Raw genomic sequence first — 17003 nt, 5'->3', positions numbered from 1 at the left:
CATAATTGGGAACATCAATATATTATTATCACCATTAGACGTGACATCTCAACAGAGGGTCAGTAAAGAAGCAGAGATATTTAATGCTATGTTAGAGGAATTAGACCTAATGGACATATACAGAACATTATGTCCAAGATGGCAGGATATACATTTAAAAAAAAAAAATAACGTGTATTTCAAGAAAAAAGAAAACAGGATATATATTCTTATCGAGAGCTCATGGATCATTCTCAAGGACAGACCACATGCTAGGTCATAGAACAAGTATCTCAATGAATTTAGAAAGTCTGAAATTATAAAGAGTAGTTTCTCTGACCACAATGAAATGAAGCTGGAAATTAATAAAGGGAAGAATAACAGAATAGGCATAATTATATGGAAGTTAAACAAGACGCTCTTAAATAATCAGTGGGTCAAGAGTGGGTCAAGGAGGAAATTTCCAGGGAAATCGGTAACTACCTCAAAGTGAATGAAAATGAAGCACAACATATAAGAATTTTTGGAATGCAGCTAAAGCAGTGCTGAGAGGGAAATTTTTATCCCTGAAAGCCTATATTAAAAAAAGAAGAGAGTGCTAAAATCAAAGACCTAAATGCATACCAGGAAGAACAAGAAAAAGAAAAACAAATTAATTTCAAAGCATTTCAAAGAAATGAAATAAAGATTAGATCAAAATTAAATGAAATTGAGAACAAATAACATTAGAAAGAATTAATAAAACCAAAGGCTAATTCTTTAAGATTAATAAAATTCACAAAACCTTAGCTAGAATAACAGAAAAAAAAAATAGATGCTACAAATAAAAGCAGAAATGAGAGAGGGGATATCAACCCTGATCCCACAGAAATTAAGTGTATCATAAGAGGAATACTTGAATAATTGCCATCAAGATGGACAATTTGAATGAAGCAGATGAATTTCTAGAAACACACAATCAACCCACATTCATGAAAGAATAGAAGATCTCAACAGACGAATCACAAGTACTAAGAATGAATTAGTCATCAAAAACCTCCAAACCAAGAAAAGCCAGGATCAGATGGTTTCATAAGTGAGTTCTAACAATTGTTCTGGAAAGAAATAAAACCAATCCTGCACAAACTCTTCCAAAAGAATTGAAGAGAGGGAATGTAACTAAACTTAATCTATGTTGCTAAAATCATCCTAATACCAAAGCCACAAATAGATGCTAACAAGAAAGGAAAATTACAGACAAATCTCTGTAATGAACTTAGTAGATACAAAAATCCTCAACAAAATACATGCTAGTGAAATCCAACAACACATCAAATGAATTATACAATGTGATCAAGTGGGTTTTATCCCAGATATGCAAGGATGGTTCAACATAAGAAAATCAATCAATGTAATACACCACATTAACAGATTGAAAGAAAAAATCACTTGGTCATCTCTATCAATTCAGAAAAGGCACTTGACAAAATACAACATCCTTTCTTGATAAAAAAAAGTCTTTATGGAATAGAAGAAAACTTTCTCAACATGATAAAAGACATGTATGAAAAACCCACAGTCTACATCTTATTCAATGCTGAAAGGCTAATGGCTTCCCATCTATGGTCTGAAACAAGATATGGATGCCCACTATAACCACTCTTATTTAACATTGTATTAGAAGCACTTGCTCCAGCACTTAGGCAAGAAAAAGAAATAAAAGGAATCTAAATTGGAAAGGAAGAAGTAAAATTTTTACTATTTGAAGATGACATGATCCTACACATAGAAAGCCCCAGAAAATCTACAACAAAGCTTCTAGAGCTGATAATTGAGTTCAGTAAAGTGACAGGATACAAGATCAACATGAAAAAATGAGTAGAATTTCTGTACACTAACGAGCAATCTGAAGAGTAAATCAAGAAAAAATTCTATTTATAATAGCAACTAAAAGAATCAAATATCTAGGAATAAACTTAGCTAAGGATGTAAAGGACTTTTACACAGAAACTATGTAATATTACTAAAAGAAATCAAAGAAGACCTAAATAAATGGAAAAATATTCCATGTTCATGAATTGGAAGGCTTAATGTTATTAAAATGTCTATCCTACCCAAATTGATTTACAGATTTAATGCAATAAAAGTTCCAACAGCATTTTTTACAGAAATGGAAAAGCCAATTATTAAATTTATTTGGAAGGTTAAGGTGTCCAAAATAGCCAAAAACATCTTGAAAATGAAATTTTGGAGGAATCACACTACCTGACTTTAAAGTATACTGCAAAGCATCAGAGGTTAAAAGTGCATGGTATTGTCACAAGGATAAACATACTGACTGATGGAACCAAATTGTGAATTCAGATATAGACCCACACATATATGTCCAACTTATATTCGACAAGGCCACCAAACCCACTAACTAGACAGGATAGTTTCTGCAACAAATGGTTCTAGGAGAACTAGTTATCCATATCCAAAAGTATGAAAAAGGATCACCATATTTTACCCTATACATAAATAAACTCCAAAAAGGCCAAAGACCTAAATACAAGAACCAAAACCCTAAAGCTCCTAGATGATGATGTTGGCAACATCTCTGAGATCTTATACTAGTAGGTAATGGTTTCATAAACTTTACACCCAAAGTGCTAGTAATGAAGGAAAATTAGATAATGGGACCTCCTCAAAAGTAAACCTTTTAGTGCTTCGAAGGAGTTTATCAAGAAAGTGAATAGGCAGCCTACTCAATGGAAGAAAATATTTGGGAACTACTTATGTGATAAGGGTCTAATATCCTACTTATAAAAAGAAATCTTACATCTCAATAATAAAAAGTCAAATAACCCATTTAAAATTGAGCAAGAATTTTGAATAGACATTTTTCCAAAGAGGAAATACCAATGGCTAAAAAGCACATGAAAAGATGTTCAACATCACCAGCTATTAGGGAGATGCAAAGAAAACTTACAATGAGATATCATCTCATATCTACTAGATTGGCTGTTATTAAAAAAAAGAAAACTACATATTTTGGAGAAGATGTAATGGAATAGGACCACTTATCCATGCTGGTGGGAATATAGAATGGTGTAGCTACTGTGGAGGATCATTTGGTGGTTCCTCAGGAAGGTAAGTATAGAATTTACATTTGATCCAGCAATCCCAGTACTAGGAATCTACCCAGAAGAACTGAAAGCAGGAACACAAACAGGTATATGCACACCAATGTTCAATGCAGCATTTTTCACAATTGCCAAAATTTGGAAGCAACCCAAGTGTCCATCAATGGATGAATGGACAAACAAAATGTGGTATATTCATATGATGGAATATTACTCAGCTGTAAGAAGGAGTGAAGTACATGACACAGGCAACCACATAGATTAGCCTTGATGACCTTGATGCTGAATGAAGTAAACCAGTAACTAAAATATTGCATTATCTCACTGATAAGAACTAAGGATATTATGCAGATTCATGGAGGTAGAGTCCAGAAGACTGATTAACAGGAGATAGAAAGGAAGTAGAGAATAGTGAGCCAATGCTCAATCTGGGCAGAATCTATGTTATGGTGGATGATCGTGGTTTGGCAGTGGTTGGGGGTGATGGTGGTCCAGTGATGTGAGTAAGGTTGACAGTGCTGGAGTGTGAGTGTGAGTAGGGTTCAGGGGGTGATTGAGGTATCCTTGGAGCTGTGGGGAGGACTTGAGGAAGGAACAGGTGCACGCTGGAGAGGCTGAGGACTGTGGTTGAGAATAAAATAGTGGGAGTGGTTTTTATTTCAGTTTTTATGGCAAGGATGGGTCACTTGTGCATGGTGTTGGTAGTGAGAGAATGTGTGGAGAGGGGTGCACCTGCAGCATGCCTCTATGGAATATTAATGTGTTTATTTTGTCATAGGATATTTTCTCAGTAGGTGGAGACCCACATAATAATGAACAAAATATTAAACTTCCGGTCTGGGCAGCCCAGCTACATTCACAAATAGAGTGACAATTATCTCTGGATTATATAGACAGACAGTGCCTAATAAAGGAAAACAGACTAATATGCCAAGCCTTCAATATTAATGCTAATACTTATGAACATTATTCTTCTAAAGTTGAAGCTTAGGCTAATAACAACCAATGCCAAGAATTACCTCCTGAAATCCTTCTTGTTAATCAAATGTGGTTTCTAGCTAATCTAAGCTCAGCAAATAAAATCACTACCCGCCCCCCCCCACTGAGATGGGACAAGACTCCCAGAAATGAGCCTACCTGGCACTGAGCAATTAATTCCAAGTGCCAACCAACAATGCATTTGGAAAGACACGTTGACCTAAAAGGGGAAACATTAAACACAAAATAGTTTTCATGGCTAGGAGATTTCAGCATGAGTAGGGAATTCATTTCAGAGGTTACACTTATATACAACCAGAAAGATCTCACTAACTACCAGAGTAAACAAAGCCTGAAACAAGAGTGCTGCTAAGGGCTCTAGAGATGTCTGGACACTTTCGACAAGACATACAACCCCATGAGATCAGCATCCCATCAGTGGGCCTTACCTTGGAATATATGATATCTATTTCCCCAAAATAAGAGAGTTGGTGTCATTTGTAATTTCCCTATGCATCATTCTTCTACCAGTTTTATTTGAACCTATAATTAGTACTTTAAAAATATGTTCCAGAACCTGAAATCTTCAGTCTGTTCATAAATCATCTGAACCCTGAATCTCCACAGAGTTGTGGTCAATAACTACTCTCCAGTTCACTGAACTTGCCCAGAACAACTAATAAATGGATGATGATCGACAATCCTCATCCCCCAAAACAAAGTGTTTCTACAACTGTAAGCAAAATGGTTCCTTCCATCTGCCCCTTATATCTAGCCCTCTCTCGATCTGAAGCATAGCAGGCATTATCATCTGCAGATCCTCAGGACTGAGGAATGAACAAACATAAGGGTGGAATGAAACATGGACAAAAGTAGAATTATTATTTTTGTGGTAATGAAGAGGTGGAGGGAAGAATAGGTGGAACATGGGGCATATCTAGGGCATTGGAATTGTTCTGCAAGGTATTTCAATGACAGATACAGACCATTATACATTTTGTGGAAACCAGTAAAACTGAACAGTGCAAAGTGTAACCCATAAGGCAAACTATAGACCTTGGTTAGTAGCAATGTTTCAATATTTGTTCATCAATTGTAACAAATGTACCACACGAATGTAAGTTTTTAATAGAGGAAAATGTGAGAAGCAAGGGGGATGAACTTGAGAAGAATCCTGTGGGGGTTGTGGATTGGTGCTGGGGTAGCAATTTGAGAAAATGGGTTGGAGTGTTGGGACATGGTGTGTGTGAGACTGTGTGTGTGTGTGTGTGAGTACATACATGCACAGCCTACAGGCTTGGATGTAGAGGTGAATAAGGGACAGAATAAGGGTCTGCAAGAGACAACAGCTGCTGTCGGAAGCTTTCAGAGATTCTCAGAGCCAGGTCTTGTGGAAGAACTTGAGTTTTGTATTGCTATTAGGTTTCTAGAAACTGTCAGAAGACCTTCTATAGAATTCATGCTTGTTGTGAACAATTGTTGGTGGAGGGAGCAGTGGTTGACATGATTGTAAACCCCAGAATAGTGCTAAGTTTTTACAATGTTAGCAGTTTTTGTTCAAGGCAGGAAAAGAGGAATGGAAGAAATAAAAGAGAAAATCTAGTGAATCCCCTGTCTGTTACAAATGAAGAAGAAATCTATAAAAGGTAAACTTGATGAACTCTTAGTATCTTATATCAGCTTTATTTCAGCTATATATGTCTCAGTGATTCCCTAAAATGTGTTTCACAAACCTTGATGCTTATACCAACATGGAGGTTTGCATTTCAGATAGAATGGGTAAAGCCAAATTAGTCCTAAAACAATTAGGCCAGAAGGGCATCCTTATCACTCTATATAATGAGTATCCAAGGAAAAATAGATTTTTAGTTTTTAATCACACTTACATGATAGTCAGATATACTCTTACTTGAGATAGTCTCTGATTAATAAGCAAATAGGATTTATATTTTATTTCTCTGAATTCTAAATACTTGGTATCTTTTAGATTTCCCCCATGAATCCCGATCAACCATCAACTCATCTTAGGGCCTCTGAGCCCTAGAGCCATGGACTGTTAAAAATGGAGGGAGCTTAGTAAGCAACTGGTCTAACCCCTTCATTACCAGATGCAGAAAGTGAGGAGCAGAGAAGAAAATTGACTCCTGTAATGGGACAGACAGAGCAGAATCCAAACCAAGGTCCCTGGCTCCCAGACCTAAACAGTTTACCCCATGGCAAGTGTACCAATGATAAGGACACCAGAAGAAATTAGAAAGTAACATACAGGTCAATGCAAATCCATACATGCATGCTATATAGTGTGATTAATCCCAGCCAACATCCCTTAATGGTCTCTTTGGCCAACTGAGGTGGATTCTTTATACTGGAAGTCTGTGAGGATTAGTAAGTAGATGGCATTAGCCCTTTATCCCTAAATACTTGGCTTGATGGATGGCAAATGCAGGTGCCCTGGGAAACATGTTTGTAGCTGTTACATGTCTGGACCTTATTTCCCCCCGACCCCCCATGCCTGAGTGTCTGTTCAGGTGAAAATCAAAGAAGAGGTTCTAATGACAACAGCTGCCTCTGTGGCCTGGAAGAGAATGACAAGGGGCTGGAAAATGACCAGGCCTGGGTGCAGCACAGCACTGTGGTTTAAGGCCATCTGTGTTCAATTAAGGGGACATGCTAAATTAGCTGAAAAGTTTTCTGGTGACTTGAGCCAGCCTTTTGGGCTTCATTAATTGTTCAGTTATTAAATCACTTACATTAACCCTTTCTAGCAAGTCCTAAAACAATCTGTCTTTAGGTATTTCTTTTTTTTTTTTTCAAATTCTACTCAATTTATTCATTTTTGCCCCCAGCTCACCACTCCCCCCACAGTAACACTCTCCCCCATCATCATGACACATCCATTGCATCTGGTGAGTACACTCTGGGCATCGCTGCACCCCATGGCCTGTGGTCCACACCATAGCCCACACTCTCCCATGTTCCATCCAGTGGGCCATGGGAAGACATACAATGTCCGGCAATTGTCCCTGCAGCACCACCCAGGACAACTCCACGTCCCGATAATGCCTCCACATCTCATCTCTTCCTCCCATTCCCCGCACCCAGCAGCCACCACAGCCACTTTTTCCACACCAATGCTACATTTTCTCGATTATTAACCACAATAGTTCATGAATAGAATATCATTAAGTCCACTCTAATCCTTACTGTAAATCTCCTTCCTGTGAACCTTGGCTTGGTTGTGTCCATTCCACATCTATGTCAAGAGGGGGCTTAGATTCCACATGGATACTGGATGCAATCCTCCTGCTTTCAGTTGTAGGCACTCTAGGCTCCATGGTGTGGTGGTTGACATTTTTAAACTCCATGTTAGCTGAGTGGGGTAAGTCCAATAAATCAGAGTGTAGGAGCTGAAGTCTGTTGAAGCTTAGGGCCTGACTATCATATTGTCAGTCCCGAGATTCAAATCCCCTAGATATATCTTAAACCCCAGCACCAACTACAATTCCAGTAAAGTAACATGAAAGGTTTGTGAAAAGAGATCACATCTGAGTCCAGCTCCATCACGCAGAAACACCAGCTTCAAAGAAGGGCCAACTGACATGGCAGTGAACCCCATCTGCCATGACCATAGAAACTGTGGGTCTCTTTAGCCCTCAAAAGGACCAATACCTGGGGTTGTATCTACTTTATCTGTCTCTGAGACTCTGCTCAGGTGTGCATAAGGGCAATCCTTCTGACAACCTCCAGACTCTTTTTTAGAGACTCATAGCTATATAAACTCATTTGTCCTTTCCATTTCCCCCTTACTTTAGGTCAAACAGCATTTTTAACTCCTGTTATTATATGTAGACAGGGATATTCTGCTGGTCCACGTTGAACTTTTAATTCAAGGTCATTTTCTAGTTACATCATCAGCTGGTACTTGGTAGTGATCCCTTGGTGCCAGGGAGGCTCATCCCCGGGTGTCATGTCCCACGCTGGGGGGAAGGCATTGCATTTACACGCTGAGTTTGGCTTCGAGACTGGCCACATTTGAATAACACGGAGGCTGTCAGGAGAGGACTCTTAGGCACAGTGCTGCTCTAGGCCTAGGTATTTCTTTCTGATTAAAGTTATTCCTAATTTAGATTTTCTTGACACGCATCCCATGGGCATGGGGCAGAATTCAACAACATAGATGCTCAGTCTGTGTTTGCTGAGTGGATGAGCAGATGGGGTGTGCTTTTAACATGGTTTGATGGATCCCAAATCCTGATTTCTTTTCATACTTCAAAAGGGAATTCATTGTTGTACTTCAGATCTAGATTTTACATCTAGGGGGGATTTTTCCTAGAGAATAATTGTTAGGTCATTTTAAGGTAGCCACGTTGTACTCCAAACAACGTCTATTTCCTTTTTGGTCCAGCTTAGCATTTACATTAATTTAGATATTATCAAATCTTCTAGAATCCTGATTTAGAAGAAGGAATACTTTTATTGCTGTCCCTCGTCAACCCCCAGCCTTAGAGGAAGGTTGTGGGGAGAAGGAGAAGCACAGAGGGTGGCAAATTAAATCCAGGCCTTCAGTTGACTTTAGATGTTCCAAGAGCAAACAATTATGCTCATGTTTCAGCATGGAATAAATGCCTTCTGTGAATTTATCACTTTTTTTTTAAAAAAAGAAAGGAAACCTATATCACGGGAGTTGGGTGTTGCTTCATGGGGGCTGCATGGATCGGCTGATGCCTTTTTTGCACGCCAGGCCTGGGAGCTTCGTCACCAGGATTTAGGTGCCCTGATGAACCTGGGAGGTTATATCCTTCTTACTTCTTCCCACCTTATAAATGATGACAAATTACCTGGCTGTACATTTGAAAGCCTCTAAATAGCATTTTTTTCAAAGCCTTTAGAACCCAAAACTCCGAGAATTTTAAGACTGGGAAGCAGGGTGGCAGGGAGCAGGGCTTATTATTGTGTATCACGACACAAGGCCCTTAGCATCGTGGCTGCTTTTCTGCATTTTAAACACTTAAGGATGATAAGACTAATTTAAATGGGCAACAGGTGCTGCCCTGCACACGCCTCCTCTGATGTCATAGTCTTCTTCCAGGGAGTTTCATGTCTACCCCCTTGGAAGCCCCCCAGACATGCACATTTTGGTAGAACGCTTTAATAATTAGCTCGAGATAATTGTCAGTCCAGGGAAAATGACCTTTTATCAAAGGTGCCTTGAACGTGGTTGATTTCAGTAGAAGAATCAAGCAATCTGATCTGTATTTATCCCTGCTTCCCTTTCCCTCTTGGCATTTGTATGAAAAAAAAAATACTGCAAATGGGGAAGAGTGTGAGAAAATGAAAAATGTGGGTGTGGAGGGGGAAGCCAGAGCTGTCAGATTGTTAAGACAAATGGGGCTTCGTGAATCCTAATTAAACTTGAAATTGCTTAGAAATAGGAAGTATGTATTCCTAATTGTTGGCACCAGGAAAAAGGAAAAAAAAAAAAAACTAATTTGCTGCCTATCTTTAAATAAGGATAACCCATTATTTGGTGGTATGAGATTTCAGTCCTTACCAAGTGCATAGGTGAAATTAGTAGTTTTAATGCTGTGAAATTTATCTTTAAGATTCAGTATCACATAAAATAAAGAAGTTCAAACAGTGCAGAGCTACAAAGTATGTGTAGACTTTGTAAATTTTTTTCATTCTCCTAGACGTAGTCTAGCTGTCTCCTGTGAAAATTTTAGTGTGTTAGAGCCCTCATAAAGTTTATTTGCATATCTGAAAAATATATATGGGTGTTTATTCTCAGAAAAGAGAATAATTTGTTCTGAAAACAGACCTGCAGGGTTGCTTCTTAAAGAAGGAAATATAGTCCATCAGGATGGGGCTGCAGTGTAATTTGGTTCCCAGGAGGATGCCGAGGGTCGCTGATGCAGATAATGAGCAGGTTCTCTTCTGGAATTCCCCCACTCTGATGTAGTGGAGCTGCCACCTCCCTCCCTCCCTCCCTCCCTCTCTCCCTTTCTTCCTTCCTTCCTTCCTTCTTTCCCTCCCCTCCTCCACCCCTTCCTTTCTGTTCCTTCCCCTCTTCCAGAACCTTAGGGGAGACCTATGGGCTCCATGCTGGAGCCTGAAGTAAGGTGCCCAGGCTTCCCAAAACAGGTGCTTTCACTTCACTTCGTCACTGTGGGTAACTGGCCTTCTGTGTTTGTGGGTGGCTCGAAAAATAATTTTGTTTTGGAAAACAGACGTGAATCAAATCAAGGGGGTGTGATGAGGTAGAAAGGCTTTCCCATTAGAGCTGCATAGCTGGACTTGCTATTTGGACGCCTGAGGACAAGTGAGTTCACCTCGGTACACCTGAGTTGACGCACGCTTAGACTGTGGTGAGGCTAGCTCCGCACAGCTGTGTGCAGGTGGTGGTGCCTAGCAAAGGGGCCTCTCATAGCCCCGCTCCCTAAGTCCTAAGTCCCTTCCCCTCGAACCCTGAATTCTGCTGCTCGCAGGTCTGCTTGTGTAATGATTTTTTTGAAAGGACGTCGTTTTCAAATTAGTCTCTTTTGCTGTCTTTCTTCCTGTCTTTCTGGGTTACTTTTTATCTTTCTGGTTTTCAGTAAAAGGAAGAGTCCATATCTGTGCACTCTCTTTCCTCAGTAATATCATGGACACCTGGGTTCTTCCAGGCATTTCCCCTCAAATGATTGTTATAATTTGTGTTTTATCAGCTGATTAAATTATAATTTGATTAAACATGTATGCTGAATACACAGGATTCCTGAGTTCTTCCAGCATTTTCCACCTCAGGTTCTTATGCTAATTCTTGGTATATGAGATGATTAAATTATAACTTGATTAATCCTTGTGATAAATGCTCATAGGATTCCTGGGTCCTTCCAGCCATTTTCTCCCTGAAGTGATTATGCTAATTGGTGTTTCATCAGATGATTCAATTATATTTGATCAAGCCTAGGTGTTAAATACCCTGAATGCATTTTCTGTTGCCTGGTCGCCTGCCCTGAAGCACTCTCTTTGCAGGCAGGCAGAAGCCCTGCATTCCCTGTTGAGGTGGGCTTGTTTTCAAGCACTGCAAAATCTCCCTGTTGCCTGGTGAAAGGAGAGGGGAAGGGCTGTGCCTTCAGCGTGAGTGGAGGGAATCTGCATAGCCATGGTAGGCAGACCCTCAACCATGGACGTGGGTGAACTTCTGAGCTACCAACCCATCAGGGGCACAAAATGTCCCTGGGATGATGAAGAGGAGGAGCAGAAAGTGCTTAGGAAACAAGCTGAGAAAATTGGAGACCATGGCCACTGTGGGGAAGAAGCAGATGAGGACAAAAAATGGCTGCTTCAGATGATGGAAGGAGAGGGCAAGGAGGAAGTGAAGGAACCACTGGATGAGAACGCAGTGAAGAAAATGATCCTCATATTGGAAAAGAGATCACGCAGAAACCAAGAGTGGTGGATCAGGTTTCCACAGAGTCCAGAGAAGTTCATGGAATCTGAGCTAGACCTAAATAACATATTCAGGAGATGCATGTGGTGCCACCATGCCACACCTGTACCATCTTCTGGTGGAGCTGAATGCTGTGCAGTTTCTTCTTGGCTTCGTTGGATGTGATAACACAGATGTGTCTGCAGCCGTGGTCAATTTGCTACCGGATTTAACAGATATAGACATGCTCCATGAGAATGAAGAGGGCATAGAAGTGCTCATTGATGCTGTGGTGGATGGTCAGGTTGTAGCACTGCTGGTACAGAATTTGGAGCTCCTGGATGAGGCTGTGAAAGAGGAGGCCGACGGCATCCTTAACACTCTGGCTCTTGTGAAAAACATGGCTGAGTTCGATCCTGAGATATGTGCTGAGGCTGTCCAGCAGGGTCTTCTCCAGTGGCTGCTGAAAAGGCTGATGGCAAAGATGCCTTTTGATGCCAACAAACTGTACTGCAGTGAGGTGCTAGCCATATTGCTCCAGGACAAGATTGAGAACCAGGAGCTTCTTGGACATCGATGTGCTTCTTCAGCAGTTATCTGTGTTTAAGAGACACAATCCCAGCTCAGCAGAGGATTGGGAGATGATGGAGAACCTGTTTGATTGCCTCAGTTCCTACCTGATGCTCAGTTCCAATCACGAGCACTTCCTGAAGGGCAAAGATCTTCCTCTGATGAATCTCATGCTGAGAGGGAAGAAGATGTGCTGGGGCAGTGCCCTGAAAGTCCTGGACCATGCCATGACTGGACCTGAGGGTGCACACACTTTTCATAAGTTTTTTGACTTCCTTGGCTTAAGAACCATCTTTCCCCTCTTTATGAAATTCTGTAGGCAAATTTTCATTTTCCTATTAATTGAACTTGTTGATATATTAGACTTCATTTTTGAAGAAGTTGTGGATCACAGAGGGTTTCTCCTATGGTAGAGGAGGAGCACTGATGTGGTGTGTCATTGATGGGGCATGCATTGGTGGGAGTGAGTTCTCCAGGGCATGCATGTAGGGTATATAGATATATTCATATATTTGTTGGGTATTGACATAGGGAGTAGGGTTTCACATGACAACTGAGGGAGTGCTGAGTTCCCATAACGGGAAACTCTATTGCACTCCCCAGTGCAGCAGCAACAATCCCCCAAGTACAAGAGCAAAGGACAGTGAAGAAGGATGGTTCAATGATGTGCCCTTGATATTGATGATTATGCTAATGAGCCTTGAAATTTCAACTAGACCTAGAGCTGCAGGGTGCCTAGGAGTTATCTCCTGAGAACTTCCATGTTGCTCAAACGTAGCCATTCTCTAAGCCAAGATCAGCATATAAATGCATTACCTTCCCTACTGTGTGGGACATGACTCCCAGGTATGGGCCTCCCTGGCACCGAGAGATTACTACCAAGCAGCAGCTGGTGATGCATCTAGAAAAAGACCTTGAATAAAAGTGGGAAATGGTAAAGACAAATGTGTTTATAGGACTAAGGGGCTTCAAAACACGTCAGAAGGTCATCAGAGGGGTCGCTGTTACGCACTTCTCAGCAGGATCTCAGAGATAGCCAAAGTAGATACAACCGCAGGTAGTGGTGTTCCTGAGAGCTATGGAGACACCCAGGTCCTGTGGTCATGACAGATGGCTCTGGAGTTCAGTGCCTTGCCAGTGGGCCCTACTTTGGAATTTGTGTTCCTGAGTGTGATGGAGTTGGACTTAAATGTGACCTCTCTATGCATGCCTCTTCTGTCACTTTTACTGAACCTGTGATTGGTGCTGGGGTTGGTGTATCCTCAGGAGACTTGAACTCAGGACTCTCTATGTGCCAGCTGGGCCCTGAGCTTCAGCAGTGTTGTAAATCTACTCTCTGGTTCATTGGACTTACCCAGGTCAGCTAGCAGGGAGGTGAGGATGGTCATCCACCACACCAGGTAGCCAAGGGAGTCTACAGCTGCAAGCAAGAGAATCCTATCCATCAGCCATGTGGAATCTAAGCTCCCTCTTGATTTAGTGGTGGAGTGACCATCACCATCCCAGAGTTCTCAGGATGGAGGAGTAAAATATAGATTAGAGTGGACTTACTGGTATTCTACTATAGAATTATTGTGACTCTAGCAATGAAAGAAATTATATCATTGATATGGAGACAGTGTCCATGGGAGGTACTCAAGGCAGGGATAGGGAAAATGAGGTGTGATATTGGGGCCTTTTCGGGACTTGGAGTTGTCCTCAATGATATTGCAGGAACAGATGCAGAACATTATATATCCTGCCTTAACCCACTGAATGGACTGGAAGAGAGTGTAAACTACAACATAAACTATACTCCATGCTGTGTAGCAAGACTCCAAAATGTACTCATCAAATGCAAGGAACTTACCACACTAATAAAAGAAGTTGTCAATGTTGGGGGAGTGGGGAAGGTGTGGGGAGTGGGGTATATGGGAATCTCTTATATTTTTTAATGTAACATTTTGTGTGATTTTTGTATCTTTAAAAAAAGATAATAAAAAAAATTCTTAAAAAAAAAAAAAAAGAAAGTGGTAACCACCGAGAAGGAGCACAAAGAGCATGTGTGTTCGATCCTAACTTCCCTCCTGCGGAACCTGCGAGGGCAGCAGTGGACCCAGCTTCTGATTAAATTCATCGAAAGTGACAGCAAGAAGGTTGACAGACTGATGGAGTTGCACTTTAAATATGTGGCTGTAATACAGGTAGCTGATCAGACAACTGAAGGGGAAAAAGACGAGATGGTCTGTTGTGGAGAACTGATAGACAACACCATGGAAGATGAGTTCTACCTCCAGCACTTTGACACAGGGCTCTTTGTTCTCCAGCACATCTGCTACATCATGGCCAAAATCTGCAATGCTGACATAGCCCAGATTCATCAGAGGGTTCACCAGATCCTAAACCTGAGAGGAAGCTCCACCACAGTTTTCAGGTACATCATTAAGGAGTATGCAGAGGACATCAGGGATGGCGGGAGCCTGGAGTTCCAAGAAAATGAACAAAAGCACATTCTGGGCTTCCAGGAGAAGTTCTAGAGGCACTTTGGTCCTGGGCCCCATGGGATCCTTCTGTTCTCACTCCCTGAAAGAGTTTTTACATCTCTCAGTGTGGCTTTTTGACAAATGAAAGCTAGTTTTGATAAGAAACAAAAGCAAAAACAAAAACAGAAAAACAGAGAGAGATACACAAAATTAGAGGGAATATTTTACAACCTGGTGTCTTAAGCAAAGTCTAGACTCCAGGGCCTTTTGTAAATATGGCTACCCTAGTGACAAGGCACTAATTATTTGAAGACATTATGTAGAGAATCGCTTGAAGAGGAAGAGGTTTCCCCATGGAAAGGAAGCTATGTGGCTCAAAAGTGCACTGAACCTTTTTCCTGGGAGGTGGCCTTTCCCCATTTGCATGCCTTTCACTGGGCAGAAGCTTCTCATGTACATGATAGTGGCTGCAGGTGTGTCTACTGTGTTACTTTTCAAATTTGTGTCTCCTTAATGATGTGCATAACCATCTTGTCTTGGGTTAATGTTTTTGTTTTTTATTATTTGGCTTATGGTGTTGGTACCATTCAGTGCCTTCATGTGGATAAGCTGCTTCTTAATGCCTGGTCCTTTTAGTCTAGGTGATTTTGAGTTCTTTTTCTTAAAATGTGTTTCAAATGCTTCCTGATATAAGTAGTTTGATAACACTCATGCAGGAACGTGAGTGGAAATATTGAACGCAGCCTTATCATTGTGGATATCTGCTGTAAGGCAAGAGGCTTGTTGGGTCTCATTTTGTTGTTTGATAAACGAGCAGTAATGGACTTTTATTCCAGCTCTTCCTTTCCCCTCTTTAAGAGCAGAGAGGGCTGCTCTGGTGACCAGGAACATGAATCGTTAGAATATGCAGAATTGTATCTTCCTTCTGAATGGACTTGCGTTTTCATCTGCCTGAGGTTTATGGTCCTTTCATTTAAGGATGGGCCCCAAGACGATCATCTTCACCATTGGTCCTGCTTCCATCATCCTGAGGACTCCTGAGAGCCTGGCGTGGACTGTTGAAGAGGGACTTGTGGTCAGGTGACATCAGCAGTTTCCACTCCTAGTTGTGTGATGGCACAGATTAGCTTTCTCCACCATGTGTGTGTCTCCAAGTCTCCAGAATTAAGCCATGTTCAGTCATTTGACACTTTATAAACTTTAAACATAATCATGTTAAATTTGCTTTATAGTTGAACAATAAGTAATGGAACAGGGAAAGTGAAATACAAACTTTAAAAAATTATTTTATAATTGAGAAAATCCATTAACCTTTCATTGTCCACCTGTTTTCTTAATTGAGTTTAGTCAGGTAGGTAAAAGTCATGTTAATTAACTTTTAGCAATTTCAGTGGTAGAAATAGTTCATGATATTGTGTTCTATTGTTAGTGTGCTTCAGAGTGAAGTTGGAGGAGGAATGACATTTATATTACGTTTATATACATGATGGAATCTTGCCAAACACCAAAGGTTAAATTGTGGATCTGTTAAGTGCATTAAATTTCATTTATCCTTGCCTTGGGGAGCAGCACTGACCATCAGTTTTCTCAATTCTAAAGCATCAGAATGATCTAATTTTAAAAATTTCTAATTAGAGACTGAAATGAGATGTGTGTTTTGCATCATTTAGGGCTCTTATGGAAAAAGAGACCAATGTCATTAATAAAAGTCCAAATCTTTTCTTTGCTAATAAATTCTATTCCTGAATGCTTCCCTGTGATATGCATCTGATAGAGTTTTGGGAATGCTGCCTTGCTGTTCTCACTTACCAAGCTTAAGTAAAAGCACTTGGAATAAGTAAGAATAATGGATGTGTGTGTGTGCATATGCGTGCCACGCAGTATTGGCATTCTTACTCTTCTCTAACATTTAGGTAATACTCAAACCAACGTCTTGTATGTGACATATTTCTTCTGAAAAAGGACATTTTTCTACTATGGAGTTGGGAATTGTCCAGATGTGATGAAAATTGCGCCCGGCCTCTCAGTGCTTAGAGCTGACATGGCCCATGTTTTCCTTCCCTGGGGGCTGCAGGGGGCAGAGCTCAGGTGTTGGTGGTGGCCCCTGTGCAGTGGGGCTCAGCATTTGGCAGTTCTCAGGATGTTTTGGCCTGGATTCCCTGTTAGACCCTATTGTGAAGATTGCCTTCATTCCCGCCCTACAAACTCGAGGAGTGGGTGGAGGGATGCAGTGACATTAGAAGAGACTTTGCTACTGGCTGAATATCCAGAAGTTTACGGCTGTATAATGCCTGTGGAGTCACATTTTTATAGAGTGTTGAGCAAACCTGTTTATAAGAATCGATAGTATTTATTGAGCTCTATATGCCAGGAACGGTGCTAAGTGCTTCATTCTCTCATCTCCCTCATCTTGAAACAAGTCTTTGAGATATTTGATAATATTTTCCCCATTTTACGCTTGCAGTGGGATGGGGCTATAAAAATGAATGAAGTAACTTT

At 40.8% G+C, this 17003-nt stretch overlaps 2 protein-coding genes across 3 annotated transcripts in view; both read left to right on the top strand.

Annotated features, from left to right (window-relative positions):
• DSCAM (DS cell adhesion molecule) overlaps positions 1-17003 on the top strand; it is a 791503-nt gene that overhangs the window by 37359 nt on the left and 737141 nt on the right. The window lies entirely within an intron of this gene.
• On the top strand, positions 11227-14865 carry LOC101428954 (beta-catenin-like protein 1). The gene is given in 5 exon segments (XM_023586002.3): positions 11227-11557; positions 11560-11577; positions 11580-12042; positions 12044-12367; positions 14045-14865. Coding segments are annotated over 5 exon segments (1650 nt in total). The 3' UTR covers positions 14559-14865.

Source organism: Dasypus novemcinctus, chromosome 4 (assembly GCF_030445035.2).
Source record: "Dasypus novemcinctus isolate mDasNov1 chromosome 4, mDasNov1.1.hap2, whole genome shotgun sequence".
NCBI classification, from domain to species: domain Eukaryota; kingdom Metazoa; phylum Chordata; class Mammalia; order Cingulata; family Dasypodidae; genus Dasypus; species Dasypus novemcinctus.
Note: the sequence above shows the minus strand (reverse complement) of the source record. Positions and strands in the feature narration are given on the sequence as shown.